Source organism: Trichosurus vulpecula, chromosome 2 (assembly GCF_011100635.1).
Source record: "Trichosurus vulpecula isolate mTriVul1 chromosome 2, mTriVul1.pri, whole genome shotgun sequence".
NCBI lineage: Eukaryota > Metazoa > Chordata > Mammalia > Diprotodontia > Phalangeridae > Trichosurus > Trichosurus vulpecula.
In genome coordinates, this window is record NC_050574.1 from 38361981 (window position 1) to 38379064 (window position 17084).

At 48.2% G+C, this 17084-nt stretch overlaps 1 protein-coding gene across 1 annotated transcript in view; it reads left to right on the plus strand.

Annotated features, from left to right (window-relative positions):
- Positions 1 to 1521: 1521 nt before the first annotated feature.
- ZC3H4 (zinc finger CCCH-type containing 4) overlaps positions 1522 to 17084 on the plus strand; it is a 54880-nt gene continuing 39317 nt past the window's right edge. The window contains exons 1-3 of the mRNA XM_036743663.1: positions 1522 to 1667; positions 15054 to 15273; positions 16798 to 16908. Coding sequence (XP_036599558.1) covers positions 1522 to 1667; positions 15054 to 15273; positions 16798 to 16908 — 477 coding nt within the window. The remainder of the gene's footprint in view (positions 1668 to 15053; positions 15274 to 16797; positions 16909 to 17084) is intronic.

Sequence of the window (17084 nt, forward strand, 5' to 3'; positions counted from 1 at the left end):
CCAAATGGGGTCACAAAGAGTTTAACAGGATTGAGGAAAACACACCAAAACTTGGGAGTTGTAGCAGATAGCTTTATAAAGAATACCCCAACCTCTCAGGTTGGGTTCTGCCCCTAAAACCCTTAGTTGGGGGGGGGGCCTTAGAGACCCAACTTGCCAGTGAGGGGCTGGGGGAATTCTGCTCAAGACCAAAGCTACTTTGGGGTCCTCGATTTCATTTTTGTGTCTCTGGCCCGACCTGGCACGTGGATGCTTAATCCTGGAACGGGGTTCCCACTTCATCACCAAAAATGGGGGTCGTAACAGGACACCTTCCCGAGTTGTTGGGAAGCGAACAGTGTGAAAGCACAGCACGGATTGTGATTTATTGCTACAGCACGAGAATCACAGTCTAGCACTGAGAAGATGCCCGGGTGCGATTATAGTCTCTTTTTCACAGATGGGGGAGGCACAGCGTTTATCTAGCCCAGGGTTACACAGCGGGGATTGGATCCAAGCACCCTCTTCGACGCCTCCAGGAGACGTCTGCAGAGCAGGGGCTGAGAGCCCCAGGCCCCCGGGTGCCACTTGGCGCTCTCGCACTCCCCCTTCCGGGGAGGCTTCCCTGGGCCGGGATGGAGGCCGAGACCGACGCTTCCCGCCCAGCCATCCGTCTGTCCTCTCCTACACCTCGAGGCTGCCCTAGGCCCCGCCCCCTCACCTCCCCGGACTCGCTTCGCTTCCCCAGGTCCCGCCTCCTCAGTAACTTTGGTCCTTTTCACGGTCTCACGCCCCGCCCCCCGCCCTCTCGGCTCTCTCCGCCACGCCCAGGCCCGCCCTGCGGCTTACTCTGGGCCCCGCCCCATCAGCGAGTTTCGGCTCTTTCCGCGCCTCCGCGCCCCCGCCCCCCCACCCCGCCCCAGCCCCACTTCTAACTTTCGGCTCCTTCCCCCGCCTCCCGGCCGCCTTCCCCGCCCCCGCGGAGACTCTCGGCCCTCTCCGCCGCCGGCCGGGACGTGACGCGCACCTCACCGCCCCGCCCCGCCCGGCCCGGCCCGGCCTGCCCCTCCCTCCCTGTCGGAGGCCTGGGCCGCCTCACCGCCCGGCCCGGCCCGCCGCTCCTCCTCCTCCTCCCCCCGCCTCAGCGTCCGCTCGCAGCCGCCGCCATTTTGTGTGCAGTCCCGAGCGCGGCGGGCGCGGGCAGCAGGCGCTGAGGGAGGGCAGGAGGGCGGGAGGGCGTCCCGCAGGGAGTCCCGGAGGGGGCCGAACGCCTCCCGTCGCCGCCGCCTCCTTCTCGTCCTCGGCCTCGTCCCGGGCCCGCGCCCGCTCGGCTCTCCCGCCGCCCCCCGTCCCTTCCCCGCCCGGCCCCAGCCCCCGTCCGGCCCCGGCCCCAGCCCCCGCCGCCGCTCCCCGCCCGCCGCCGCCGCCCGCCTGCCCCGATGAGGGCCCGGGCTCCGGGGCCGGGCGGCCTGTGAGGGGGAGCCTGCCTCCGCGGCCCCCTGGCCCGGGGCGGGGCGGGGGCGCGGGCTGTTCCGCGCCGCCATGGAGGGCGGCTCGCCGGGCTCGCCCCCTGCCGCCGCCGCCTCGGACCCGCCACCGCCGCCCTCCTCGTCCTCGCCGCCGCCGCCGTCCCCCACCACCCAGCGTGAGCTCCAGCGCCCCGGCCTCAGCCTGCTCCCTGACGACAGGTCGGGTAACCCGGCAGCGGCGGCGGCGGCGGCGGGGGGAGGGGGAGGGGGCGGCCATGATGGGGGGAGGGGAGGCCAGGGGTGGGGGAGGAAGGAAGGAAGGGCGGGGTCGGGCTCCCGCCAGCCCGCCCGCCCGCTGCTGCTGCCGGCCCGCTCTCCCCTCCCCCTGCTCTCCCTTCCCCCTCCTGCCTCGGTCTCACTCTGGGCGCCATGCTGCAGGCAAGGTGAGCAGCCGCCCCTGGCCCCCCAGCCCCCGGCCCTATCCCCACCGCGGGGAGAGGGGCGCTCGGGGCTTGGGGGTGGGGGCGGCGGACAGGGTGGGGGCGGGGCGGGGGGCCTCGAGGCCGGAGCGGCTCGGGACCACGTGGGCCTCGTGCCTGGACCACGCTGCCCGACAGGGATCCCGTAGTCCCCGCTCCCCTCTTCTCTCGCTCTCCTTCCCTCCTTTGTCTGGGTCTCTCTCCTTCTCTTGTTCTCTCCCCTTCCCCCTTTCACTTGCTCTCCTTTCATTCCGAGGGGCTGGATTTGGGAAGCTCCCGTTTCAGAGAGGATGGAGTCAGGAACCCACTCCCCTCTTTTGGAAAGAAAGCGTTTGGGCTGTACTGCTCCCCACACGCTTTCTTGGGAACAAAGTGGGGAACTTTTACTTTCAGAGAAGGAGAGGTCAGGGTAAATTTAGGGTCCCTTCCCCTTAGAAAAACGTTTTTCTTTAAATCTTTATTTATTTTTTAGGGAGTGGCTTGAGGAATCCTGACTTCCGACAGTGGTATTGGGGGGGGGGATGAGAAGGCAGGTTCTGCGGGGTGGGAGCCGTTCACTTAATGTAGGGTTGGGCGAGGCCAGAAACAGGAAACGTCCGAAGTGTCTTGTGCTCCCTCTAACCCCACCCCACCGCCCTTCCCCTCCCCCCACCTCGGCAGGACTCGATCCACATCTGGGACTCTCCGGGAAGTTGCTGGGCTCCAGGTACCTCTCCCCCCCAGATCCCCTCTCCCTGCAAGCACCCTAAATTTGGCTCTCTTCAGAGAGCATAACCTGTCTTTTCAAAGGAAAAAAACACCCACGTTCAAAGACACAAGCACAACTGTTTGGTGAGCATTTTTTTTAAACCCCTACTTCCTGACTGCTGCCAGCCTACAGATGGAGAAAATAAACAGATTAGCAAATGAATGTTTGCTAAGCCCAGGTTTCTCTTCAGGCTGCCCCCTCCCCTCCTGGGGATAGGCGCTTTACCACAAGCTGCTTACACTCATTAGCAAGCCTCTCAGGAATTCTCTTATGTCAGAAGTGTATGTCTTGCAAGGGGTTGGGATGGTAAGTAGTCTCTTTTATTAAGTAATTAAATTAGTTCTCTCCTTGCTTCCTCCCTTAGCCCAAGACCAAAGAGATGCTTTTAAAAAAGAGTTAGTTTGTTGAAACCAGGACCTCTAACCCTATTGGCTCTTTAGAGTTGCACATCCTTGCAAGTTAATCATTTTAGTTCATTTGTCGCTGAAAGTGCACAGTTTTCTTTTTTTTTTTTAAAGTCTACTGTATCATTCTCAAGTAGTAACTGACAGCAACCTACATGTGGTCTCTATTTGACCTTTTTGCCCCTCAGATCCATTGCTTGGTCTCCAGCCTTCATCCCTTTATGAAGAAAGTGGATACTGTATCAGTGTGCCAGTCCATGCCTATGTCTATAGGACAAAGGAAAATGTGATCTCTTGTTAAACCACCAGCCTGCTCTGCTGCTCCCCCCACCCCCTTACTGGGGGGGAAGTGGTCCACGTTTTCTCTCACATCTTCTCCTGTGTCTTACAGTGTTTCAGTGGATACTTGATGGAAGTTTAAGCTGACCAAGTCATTTGTAACATACTGTTGAAGCACAAACTCTGTGAACTGTCCAGTCCCAAGCTTCTGGCTGCTTCTACTGTTCCTTTGTTAAGCACGTGCCTTACAGTGAAAAGTTCATGTGAATGTGTTACACACTCAATCATGGTGGTCAGTACACCCCTCTGCCCCTCCTCCCAGTATATACCTCTCTGTCCTTCATGTGCAAAGGAAAAAAACACCAACAAAATGACTTGCAGTACTGTACAACTGATGTGTTTTACAAGCATAAGTTTCTTTGAAAAAGACAAAACACATGTTGAACCTCCATTCTCCCCTTTTGCCCTGTGTTGGTACCGTACAAATAAGGGCCCTTTACCATCCCTCACATGTAGTCCCCGCCCCATCCACAAGTCTCTATTATATAAAGAACTCACTTTTGGGGGGGGAAAGGAACCACTGTCCAGATTCAAGTTGAGTTGGCCACTGCCTTCCCGTGTTCCTACTGCTCTCCTCACCTTTGCGGCTTCATAACCTCTTTGGTCTGACCTGCAGTCAGGGATCATGTGTCCATGATCTCAGTGGCTGAGAGGGAGAGCCTAGTGTGACCACACAGCTCAGAATTGTGACATAGTCACAGCAGCTGAAGCCAAGATGTCTGAAGCACCCACAGGGAGCACATGTTTCAGAAAACCATTCTTCCTAGGACCCAACTAAAGGGAACTGAATTTGTTTTAAGTTAATGTCAGTTTCCCTTCCAGTGTGAAATCTACCCCCACCCCCAAAGAGGCCACTGGCCAAGAATAGCTACCAGCCGCTTTCCGATACTGTTTGAAATAAGAGACTGCCTTTCAGCAAAGGCTTGGTGCTTGGGTCAGTGGAAAAGGACGCTTGTTTTCTTTTAAAGTTTTTGGGGTTTTTTTTAGATTGGCTATGTTGGATAAAGCATATTCCAAGGAGAAACAGAAACAGTTTTTAAAGAAATAGTTGAAACTGTTTCCTCTGTCTTTTAAGTCTTCTGCAAATTCAGGGTACATCTTGGGCCTTCCTCCCCCACCCACACCCCACTCCTATTACAGACCAGCACCAATATGTATCCTTTCAGTTTAAAAGGAAAATGAAATTTAATCCAGTAAAACAAAAAAAAAAAAGGCCTAGTCTTAAACATTGGGTTGTACTTTTGGTAAGTTACTCTTTGCTACAGTATCACTTTAAAAAAAAAAATAACTGATGTACTCAGTATAGTTCAAAATAAAAATTCCTGGATGTTGCAAAAAAGAAAAGGGGGCTATTTAGGGAATCCTTGTCAGCACATCTAGTAAATAACACATTTTAAAAGGGTAGAAGAGTAGCCTGCCTCCTGAAGTCATTTTTGTGTGTAACCAATTACAAGGAATATGTCCAGGTGTCACAAAGGTGTTTTTTTTTTTCCAATCTAAGGAAAGAATATTCGGACTCATTACACATTAACAAAAACCTCTCAACAGAAAATGTTAGAGATGCGGGAGCCAGGATTCTCTTAAAAATCAGTTGCTTTCCCAAATAGAATGTTTTTAAAATGCATATCCTGATCTCTGTCTCACAAACAGTGGGGATGGAACTGAGTATATTCTTCAAAACCCCCAGGATTCCATAGAAGCAGCTGTTTGGAGATAGTTCCCCTCCTGCTTTTTTTCCTCTAGCTAGAAATGTTCCTCCCAAAGGACGAGTGTGCTCTTGTCTTGCTTCTGAAATTTAGGGTTTGCCTGTTTGTTTCCTCCTTTGCAAGGTTAGAAATCAGTGTTTGATTATAAGTGTGAGAGAAGGTTTCTAGATTTGTTTGTGTAGAAAGTTTTCTCTTGTGCCATGTTTGTTTATTTTAGGCAGAGTGGCTTGGTTCTTTTTTTTTTCCCCTCCTGTGACATAGGAAAAGTAGTTACTTTGGGGGTGCCACTCTTTGTAATAAGTAATGCTTTTGTGTTGTTTTATGGTGGTTGGAACCATTGAAACATCCTACAGCAATGTTTTTTAGATGATATTTTCCATAGAAGAACACAGGCCAAATCCCAGGAAAACATAACACTATGATCTGGATCTGTTTCTAACCAAAAGATTTTAATAGTCTGCTAATTTGAAGTTACAAGGGATGAAATTCCAATACCATAAGAATGTATGAGACTTTATAGTTTTCTGAAGTGGGATTTAGTGTGACTGTGGGCCTAACCCATCCCCCCCTCCCTTGGGGCCTGGTTTACTCTAGAAAATGAGGCCATTGGATCTGATCTCCAGAGGCCTTTCAGGATTTGTTAAATTGAGTCCCAGAACAGAATAAGGCAGAGCCTATGAGAAAAATGTAATGACCAAGTAGGGCGTGTGGAATTGGAATTGGATAGCAGATTAGCTAGGAGGTATATGGAAAGGCACAAAAAAAGCGATGTACTTGGTTGAGACTTCTCGAGGTGGCTTTTTATTGGTCCTATTTATTTTGAAAATGAGAGGCTGGGATTGGTCCTGTCCTTGTAGCTTTAGTTTGTGAATCTAAAGGATAATTCAACTGAAAATGTCTGTAGGCCACCTACATCTTCACTGCCAAAGAGCTGATCAGTCAGGTGGTACTTAGTCCCTCATCCAAAGTAATCCTGGTCAAAAGGATAAGGCTTGAACTCTCCAAGTTTAATGATCTATTGATCTGTACTGTGTATACGAATATAGAAAAATGAGGTGAATGGGTACATTTTTATTCAGATAGATGACTGGCATCTAGTTGGACATGGTACTTGACTTCCCAGGTGTTGGGATGTCTCTTGGAATGTGGATTGTGGCTGATGTTTGCTAGCCCTTTGAATATCACTTTGCCATGGCTCTCTCTGCTGTGGAATAATGGCTAAATTGATGTGGATTGAAGTGATAACAGGCTTATATGTTTATAGTTTTAAGGGTTGGTGGATGCAAACCATTTTTCAATGATGAAACGTGATCAATAAAATGATCTTCCAACCTCTTGTGAAAGAGGCATTAGACGCATCCTGTTTTCTTTGGAAATACGGAACTAGGGCCAATCCTTTTCATGGAGCATTTGTAGAGGGGAATTGGACTAAGTGATCCGAAGCCTAACGCTAATCTGGATTCTTATGGTGTGGTGCATTTAGTGGGACCAATCCTACCAGAGGTATTTGCAGAGAAGCTAGGTTAGTTTTTTTTTGTTTGTTTGTTTGTTTTAGCTCTTTTGAAGCCTCCAGTTGGTTTAGATTGTAATTGGCATGAATTGGGTGTTGGGGTTGTATATGATCTAAAAGACTTTTGAGGTATCTTTGGCTCGTTTTATTTTCTGACCTGATACTATTCTCTAAAACTGTATCAGTGACTGAGATTGTGCTAAATCATCATTGGCTAGCTTTCATTCTCAGTAACATCTCTACATCGGGGAAACTGAGGCAGAATGTTAGTCATTGGTGACAGTTGCTACCTTGGCAGACCATGTGGAAATCTGGAGTATTTGGCTCTGGTACTGTTTCTCCTGCTAACCTGGCTCTGTGACTTGGGGTTTGCCCTCTCAGTCTCAATTTCTTTATATGTTACAGTGAGTGGGTTGGAAGAGATTTTTTGCTTTGAGGTTCCATTGTTTTTGCATCCAGGCTGGTCCTGCTTTTTTGAGAGGAGCTGCAGGCATCCTTGTGCCCTTAGTTCTGGACCTTTAAAGGAGGAGAGCCTTATCACATCAGGCCAGAGTTTCTTCCCCCTCCCCCTGCCCCCCTTTTTTGCCTGCCTCTGAATAACTTCTGGTACAAGTGAGGGAAACTTGATAGCCATGTCTAAGCTTTATAGTAGTACCTAGCAGGACGTTCAGTGATGATTTGATGAGTAAATGATGCTCACACCTCTTAGATATGTGGGCCTTTAAAACATAGCTATAGACTTGGGTTTATGTACGCATTGAAGCCTTAGTCCAAACCTAGTTCAGCACTGACTAAGCTGGGTCTAGACCAGCTTGTCTAGATCCCCACCATGTTGTTACGCCATGCGGGCCAGATCAGTCCGCAGCCCAGGCCAAAAGTTGTGCCAGGGGCCTAGTAGTTGGGATCACAGAAAAAGTGTCTCCTTGTATAGGTTAGAGTTGAACCCAAGACACCCTTAGCTTCCTCTGGGTGATGATGTGGATTGTCTTCTAGGCATTTATTGAGATGGAGAGTAGAGCTCACTTGGTGGCTAGAGAAATCCATGGAGTTTGATCCTTGCTTTTATATTTCTTAACCAAAGGGAATTTGGGTCATTCATTGGTAGATAGAGGACTTGTATATATGGTCATAGAGCCCTTGGCATTCAGTCAGGAGCAAGTGACTGACCTGTTCCCCAGAGTCAGTCAAGCCATCAGTAGTGTTCCAGTCCATTTTCTCCTAAATGGAATTATGTCTCCCATGCCAGAGGCTCCGTGCCTGCTGTTACAGGACAGCACGAGCCAGGGCTTCATTTTGTGGGCTGTTGCAGTTCATTTTAAACCCTATTACTTGGCAGCCTTGCACGTAGGAGGTAAATATTTGTTGAATGAAGGAAGGAATGCAGCCTCTGAAGGACACCAGCAGAGTATTAATGAGTTCCAGTGGCCAATTGGTGTGAGTCTCCAGCCCACCTTGTGGGACAGTGACAAGAGTATGTGGAGAATGGAAATCTTTAGGGAATTTAGGAATCTCCTGTTAGCATGTGTCACTGTAGGAAGAATGCGGGGCTTAGTTCTAGCTCAGTTTTACCACGTTCTGTGATTTGAGGCAAGTCACTTGGCTGACGGTTGGAGTAGAGCATTACTAAGGTTCCATTCACTTCAAAAGTTTTGGGAATCAGTGAAATGGATTTTCCTGAAAGAGTAAAGTAGTGTAGCAGCCAGCATTTAGTAGGTGCCTACTGTGTGCCAGGTACTGTGAGGTGAAGGGCTTCTCTGGTTTGAAAATGGAATTAGTGGTGCCTTTCCCCTAAATATTTGGAAATTAGTCCTCTTGGAGTTGACATCACCTTTATTGTCCTAGATTAGAGCCAGTTTGTGGCCTGGATTGTCAGAAAGGTTAGGGAATTTAGAGTTTTTTGTGGATACACATTTCAGAGATTCTCCTGATAGGAAACTAGCTTGGTGAAATCGGGCATGGTTGGTGAAGATATTTTTGGGAAGTTAAATATTGCATTGGAAAATTTTGCCCAAAGCTATATTTTACTGTCACTCAAATAACCTTTTTAAACATTTAGTTCAGGGAGCTGCCTTGGTGGGGGAGGGTGTCCTTTGCCACTAAGTCAGTTGCAGCGTGTTTGCCCCTAGGTTTCCCTGGTAAATCTTTAAGCTTTACCCAAATGCAAAGACTCTGCCTAGGAGGGATTCCGTCTTTGGAGCCATCCCTGTCCGTATAGTAAGCTGCTTAGGGCACATAGGCAGATGTGCGAATCTTTACCTTGAACTAAGATTGAGGCCTGGTTTCTCTCCCTCTTGAGCACCTCTGGACAAGTCATCTAAACATTTTTCCTCTCTTTTCTTCCATCTGTAAAGCCAAGCTGATCTTGGAGTAAAATATGCTTGGAGTTATTATAGTAGCACCCTAGGACTTAACCCTTCTTTCTCTACCCTCAATTGCTCTGTTCTATGAAGTGTGATCTTTAAAATCTAACAGGGTGCTGACGCTTTTTTTAAATTAGAAGGGCAAATTCCAAATCTAGCACTTTTTATAGACTGTCTCTGTAGCAGTTCTTGGCTTGTGTTGCCATCTTATGGCGTGGTTATTAAGCACCTGCCTACTCTGCACGGTGCCCTGTTCTCAAGCAAGTTGGGAGTGGGTGACAGGGAATGAGACCTTTATAACTCAAGCTGAATGTCTTGTTGCCCTTAGCTGGAATAGCCCTCTGAGGGCCAGAGGTGGTGATGTCCGCTCTTTATAGCACAGCCTTAAGTTTGTATGGAGCTTTTTACTTTTCAGAAAGTTTTATTAGCTCACTTGTTCCATACAATAGCCTTTTTATTATTGTTACACCTTTGAGATGGAAAGGGTGGGTAGTAACTATGCTTGCTTTACATGTGAGAAAATTAATGGTTAGTGGCCAAACGGCTGACTGGGACCTCCTTGCTCTTATTCAGATGCTTTGGTGGACTACATGGGGTTCAGTCCATTGTTTAGTATATGGGAGGTGCGTCAAAATTGTTTACTGAATTGAAAGCCAAACAAGTGGGAATGAGTGATACTAATTAGGGTTTCCTATTTTTCCTAACAGTTTCTGCTTGGTATGTCAGATACACTCCCTATGATTTTCAGAGGTCTCTAGTGTTAGCGAGTTGCCCTGGAAATCATAAGATGATGTCATAGACACTGGCTATGACCACACTTGAGAATTGTCAAAGGGAGGCTAGACTGTTGCTTTTTTTCTCTTGACTAATGAACCTAGGTAGCAAGGACACAGCAAAACATGTGAAAGACCAAAGGGTTATTTCGAGACTTTTCTGGTCCTGAAAATACGTGAACCAGGTTTACCGTGGTGGTGACGTGCCTTTACCACTTAGACCCTGCGAATGCCACCGAGACCTTTGTTAGGAACCTGGCAGAGACCTCAAATTATTTTCTAAAAGAAAAGCTTTATCTAGTCCCACTAATTCCTAGTAAACTTTTTCCTGCAATGTCAGATTTTAGGATTCCAGAGGAACCTAGTTAGGTCTATTGGTCACTTGCTAAACGTTTGTGAAAACTAGCCTGTATTTAACTTTCCAGGGCTTGTTCCATTTGGGGCCTTTTTCAACCGTTGGGCTACATTCTGAACATCCTGAGTTACTGAACACTGAGAGAGCCTCCCTGGGCAGGTGGCCAGTGTAGGGTTTGGGCTGCCAATCCCCATAGCCTTGGCCTTCACACAGCCTAGCTAGCTAGCTGCCTTCTGTCAGTGGCGCTCATGCTCTACAGGTAACCCCCACCATTGCCACGAATGGCCATACTTCTTCTCCCAGAGAGCTCTTCAATCATCTATGCCCTCCTCCTTGGTTTCACAGGATTTGATTTGATTTTGCATGTTTCTTGACTTCATTTTTGCAAGCATTGTCATCTCTTCAGAGATCGGTTATTCCATGACTGCTTTTTTCATGATGCCTAGACTGCTTGTCTCTTAACCAATTTACCAAGCATTCCCCCATCCCCTCTAAGGAATAGGGGTGATACCACCTTATTGATTTTGTTAGCAGAACTCTTTAAACGGGATGATGGAATGTCTTTAATTTCATCATTACCACTGAAAAGGATTTGATTACATTGTTCCTTCTAGGAAAATGAGCTCTGAGCAAGGGAGACTTCCATTTTACGGTAGCTTGCTTAGGCTACCTGGCTATTACTTTCATTAGGTAGCAACACACTGAAGGTGTTTTCTCCTATAGCTGTTGGTTGTTCCTAAAGAGGGAGGACAGCTGATGGAGCCCAGTTATGTATAGAGCTCGGGTATTTGTTAAGAATGTCTTGGGTTCTGATTGCAGAGCTCAGGAAGCAGTGGCCCTGCTCCTGTACTGTGTCCCCTTGGCCCTTGGTTAGTTCTCTAGGATGGGCTTGCTGCTCAGGAGATTCAGAAACAGGTCCCTTAATTCTCTGGGCAGGATGCTTTGGGGAGGAGGGAAGTGTGTAATGGAAAGAACCCCCGAGGGGAAGTTGGGAAACTCTGGGTTCTAACCCAGTGTAGAACTGTGGCTTTGGAGACCCAGCTTTGCATCTGCTTCTGCTTTTTGCTCTTAGGATCATCTTGGTGCCATCCCTTTGTCACTGTAGGCCTTACTTGGCAGATGACTCTACAGTGAAGGGCTTGGACAAAATGACCCCAAGCTCTGTGACCCCTGGCCTTAGTCCTAACAAGCTGTGTCATCTTGACAAGCCACTTCCCAGCCATAGGCCTCTTTGTTTCCTGATCTTTAAATTCAAAAAGGCACTTCTGGTTCTGTGTTTCTCAAGGAAGAGAGATTCCTAAGGTCCTTAGTCCAGTGCCTGGAACATAGTAGGTACTTAATAAATGCTTGTTCTCTTCCCCTTTTGACCCACTGTTGCATAGGAGTTTAGGAGTAGGAAGGGGTCGAATTGGCTGTTTGAGGAATTAACCCGTTACTGTTCCCCCTTGGTGGCCTGGTTTTTGATAAGTATAAATACAGTATGCAAACACTGGGTCTTCTTTTTGATACCTTTGGCTAGCTGAAATTACTGAGTGGTTTCCCCATTATATTTTCAGTGTATTAGCAATGGAAGGATGCCTTGTGAAATCACTAGTGATAATAAGATTAGCCTCTAAATAGATATTGGTGAATGGGCCTTTCCTGGGATATTATTTTGAGTCTTATTGAGAATTTTTTCTTTCAGTATTCTGACTTAATTCTGTCCTATTTGCCTTTTTTTTTTGGAGGTCCCCCACCCACCCCCCGCAGTTGTTTTTGGTATCGGTTGTGTTCAGTCTTAGAAATTGAATAGGAGGATCTAAGTAAATGGATACCTGATCGTTTAAGGATCACTTAAGAATCCCCTCTTTTATCTTGACACTTCACATATAATCTGTCTCTCACCATTGACCTGTAGCCAATTGTGAGATGATCCAAAGAAGTTAGTTCAGAAAACCTGGTGGGGGATTGAAGATCATAAGGTCAGTAGGCTTGCTCTGTAGGCTCAGGCCCATGGCCAGTCTAACTCCTTGTTCTGATAAGGGCTGCAGTGAAGAGGTGGGGGAGTGGAGCAGGGCTGTGCTCTGTGACTGCAGCCACAGAAGCTTAGGGACGCGCCACCACTCCTGGTCCCCTAATAAACCATTATGGCTCAGTCACCCATGAATTTACATCGGGTTTTTCTGAACCTGCTCCTTTTTTCCACCTTGGGCTAATGAATGTCCTGGGGCTTTACTCCCCAGGGTACAAAGTACAACCTCATTGAACATGAATGCTCAAGGAACTGATTGCATTTTCACAGTATGAAGGGTCACCCAGTACAAGCCCCTTGGTGGAAAAGCTAGAGTGTGTTCGTCTGTTAGACCAGTGAACAGGATGCGTTGTAAGGAAGATCTTCCTGTGCTGACTGGAAGGCTTCAGGCTCCTGGGCTCCCTCCGACCATCCCTTCTGGTCATAGAGTACTAGGTGAAGCCAGATGAGGATATTTTACTGAATTCACACTTGAGAAAAAGGAATGTCAGGATAGAGTCAGGAAAAGGGAATTCTAGTCTGCTCGATCCCAGGAAATCCCCTCCTCAATTGCTCCTCTAAGGTGTCATTTCCAATTCCCCTGTCAGCCTTTAAGTAGGACCCTTCCAGTGTGAGCGGTACTGTCTGGATGCTGCATAAACTGGTCGTTGTATATTTGACTTGGTTTTGTTCCTTGTTGTTTGCCTTTTTCTTATGGAGACCAAACAACCCCCCCCCCCCAAACTTAAGAATTCCAGCTAATTATCCTTCTCTAGGTCCTTAATATCTTTCTGAAGGCTCAGCGATCAGAAGGAACTCCCTTTCCCCACCCCCAGTTCCGTGGCTCTGTGAATCCCTTTAACCAACCATCATCACACATGCAGAGTGACACCGCTCTCTTGGGTGAGCCTGACACCTGAGCTCCAGCCTCTGATGAGGAGGTTTGCATCTGCCCCAAAGGGATTTGCTCTTCCTAGATGATTCAATTAGGTTTTCCATTGAGCTCTCTCTGGGGAGCACTGGAGCCGCCTTCAGATGGACCAGTACACTAACCTCCTCCTCTCCTGGAGGGCTGGGGCAAGTGCCAAGAGGAAGGAGGAAAATGGGCATCCTTTTTACAGGGGCCCTCATGGAAAGGCCTCTTGCCATACCCTGCCAGGTTCTTCCCTGAGCTGGCATCTTCTCGAGTGGGGCTGTGGTTCCGTTGGTCCAGGTGTCTGAAGTTGTACCTGGCAGAAATGTATCTATGTATGTCTCCCTGTGAGTCTTCTCTGCCTGGTCCTTTTAAGTGGATTCATTTGTGTTTGGGAAGGCAGTGAGCTGTATCTCGCCCAGTGTGCTTTGTTAGTTTGAGGCTTTTAGGATGGGTCCCTGATGTTTTTGGTTTGGGAATAAAGGCAAGCAGAAATATTTATCCAGTTTGGTTTATGCTCTGGGGAGCGATGCTGGATGCCTAGGAAGAGAATTCCAGACAGGGAGGTGGCACAGAGGGGAGTGCTCTTGGTTACAGGTATTTCTCATGGAGACCAGAAGAAAGGCCTTTGTAGATTTCCTCTTGCTTAATCAGCTTACTCATCCCACATTTTTCAGACATACTGCCCCCATTGTAGAGGTGGAAAAACTGAGTTGTAGAAATGGTCTTCTGGACCTTAAGTCAAGCTACTAACAAGGCCTTTGAGATGGAGTCCTATATCTTCCCCTGCCAGTCCTCAGAACCTGGTTTCATTTCCTTTTGGGGACGTAATCAGAATTGGTGGAATTCCTGCAGTTGTAAGCAAATGTTTCTGGGGACTGTGGTGAAGGAATTTTGAAGGCCGTTTTATTTCCTCAGCTCCTGAGTTTGTGTGAGGGTTATCTCTGGCTAAAGAGGAATATTCATGTGGCCCCTCCCTCCTCAGCTCCTCCTTTCTCTCCTTGAGGCTTCTGTTTAGAGATGCCGTTCTATTGAAGAGCAGTTTTGTTTCCAGAGTAAGGAGGAGTGGGGTGTTTGGCACAGAAATGGAAGGGTTCGCTGTTTGGAGGGGGCACAGAAGGTGGTAGTTCAGACAGGTTTAGGTGCAGAGAGGAAGGGAATGAGCATTGCTAGAACGCTGACTGTGTCCCAGGCACTGCGTGAACACTTTACAAATGTAATCTCATTTGGTCCTCACGACAGCCTGGCAAAATAGGTGCTGTTAATTTCCCCATTTTACAATTCAGGAAACCAAGGCAGGCGGAGGCTAAATGACTTGTCCAGGGTCACCCAGCCAGGAAGTGTCTGGCTGAATTTGAACTCAAATCTTTCTGATTCCAGATCCACTGCTCTGTCCTCTGTGCAGCCAAACAGAAGATGGGGGAGGTGGGGGTTAGTGGGGTAGGGTGGGGCATTGTGTTTTTCCCCTTAACTCTTTTTTCAGCCTGTCACATTCTGATGTGGTCTCAGAGACTTCAGACTGGCAGTAGATATGGCCATTTGACCAGGGCACGGTCTTCATAGCTAGACATTTTATGGCACCCCACCACTGCTGCCTTTTTCTCTCAATTTCCCACCTCTGTGCTTTGTTCCACTCTGGGCGTGAACTCTTTCAGGGATTCTCTAGGATTGTGGATAGTCTAGTGGTGATCTAGAAGTTCCTGTTGCTACTTGTGTAAAGAATGACAGTGCCAAAAGCGGCAAGCCATTTGTTTAGAGGTGGTGAGGCAGGGCAATGATCCTCAATCCCAAAGGTCTTCCTAGGGAGATATTCTTATCCCTGTCTCTTAACCTGGTTTGCTATCTAGATCTCCTTCTGTCTCTGTCTCTCTGTCTCTAGAGGGAGTTGTATACTATATCTTTGAGTATAATAGGGATCCCCTCTGTTCCCTGTTATATCTTAAATGGCAACACCAGAACCAGAAAGAAGCCTGGCCTTGCACAGTTTCTCGAAAAGCTTTTTCATGTTGGATTTCCTTTGGTTTACAGGGAAGATGGAGAGTTGGAGGAAGGAGAACTGGAGGACGATGGGGCCGAAGAGGCCCAGGACTTCTCTGCAGGGCCAGAAAGGAGCCGCAGAGACAAAGGAGAGAAGCATCACAGTGACTCGGATGATGAAAAGGCTCACCGGAGGATGAAACGGAAGAGAAAGAAGGAGCGGGAAAAAGAGAAGAGGCGCTCCAAGAAGAAGCGGAAATCCAAACACAAGGTAGGTACGTTAGGTCTCCTCGGCCTGCTGTGCCTTCTGAGAACTTCAGCTTTGGTTGCTCTGGCTTTTTTCTTCTGTTCAACTCAGCTTGAAGCGAACAGACATTTATTAAGCACCTACTGGTGCACAATACTGTGCTTAGCCCTGGAGAAGAGTTCCAGAAATTGAGACCTTTATACTAGCGAGAGTTCATACGGGGCACCATGTAGCTAGAATAGAAGTGGAGGAGAGGGACAAAGTCCTCTGGGTTCCAGGTGATGGAGAGTCGTTCATCCTGCTCTGATGGGCTGGGTCACAGATGATGTGGAGGAGGTGTGTCATTGGAGCTGGTGACAGCGACCAGTGTTGGAAGGAACAGGAACTGTTCAGGTAATAGTGAGTGGTTCAGTGTGGCCAGAACATAACGAACACAAAGGGGAAATGAATTAGGAAATTAATGGGAGAGGAAGTGCAGCCAGCTGTCAATCTCCTCAGAGCCAGCTGAAGGGAGTCAGAGTTTTATTCAGTTGGGAGATGTGGACATTTTCGAACGTCAGAGTGATGTGCTTAGTTAGTCAGCCAGCAAACACTTTTTAAATATCTGTCATGGACTGGATACTATACCAGGACAATGACTGTGGCAGTGTTGTATTGAATGTTTGAATATCCTTAGGGTCCTCTTGACTTCTTCACCGTCTCTCACCTTCAATGTCTAGGCAGCAGACATTGCCTTGAGACTCACGTGTCTTGCACTGTATCCTCTCCTCTGTTCCCCCGGCACCACTCTAGGACATGGCCTCTGTGCTGTTGGTAGTTGTCCCCTTGCAGGTTTTCTTGCCTGTGTTCTCACCTAGGCCCATCCATCTTTCATACTCTTATCAGAGTATTTCTCACACGCACAGATGGCTGTGTGACTTACCTTCACTGGCTCCCTATTGCTGACCCAGATTCAGAGTCCTCTACTGAGTATTCAAGGCCCCTTGGTGCCAGCTGTCTTTTTGCACTGTCACTGTGATTGACACCAGGACTGTGCTTGCAGTAGCCTCTCTTTGTCTCTTGAAAAAAACCTTTGAAGCTAGCTCAAATACCATGTCCTCCACAAGGTTTTTCCTGGTCCTCTACCCTTCCTGACTGTCAGACTTGAGGCAGCCCTTTGCCTTGGGACTCCCTAATGTCCTTGTAATGTGATGGTGTCAGTTACAGTTTGGGCTTGTCCTCATTACTAGGCTATAAGCCCCGAAAGGACAGTGACCATGCCTTAGATCCTCCACTGTCTAGGAGAGTGCTTTGCCTGCAGTGAACACACACCAGATGTATGCTGTTGCATTGAATGTAGGAAGATGCAAAATTAGAGGCCTTTCTTGAGAGACCTGAGGGGAGGGCATGAAGGTTTATCTTAAAGGGACAGATGTAATAGATGCTGTAGAGGTAAACATTTTGGGGTGTATGAAGATAATTCCATTGCTGGATAATTGCGTTCCATTCCAGTCACAGACTCTTCTTCCTGTAACAAAAGCAGTGAAATATACTTCCCTTTTATTCTAGCGACATGCGTCTTCAAGCGATGATTTCTCCGATTTCAGTGATGACTCTGATTTCAGCCCCAGTGAGAAAAGCCACCGGAAATATCGAGATTACAGCCCTCCGTATTCATCTGTGAGTACAGCGACAAGATAGAAGAGTATTCCAGTAGGGTATCACTCATACCCAGTGTTCTTGGCTCAGGGAGCAAAGCAGCCAGTTGTGTGTGGTCCCAGCAGAGTGATATTTTCATTGGCAGGCTCTCCCTCAGAATTTAGGAATTGACTTTGAAAGTCAGTGTGTGGCCTTTG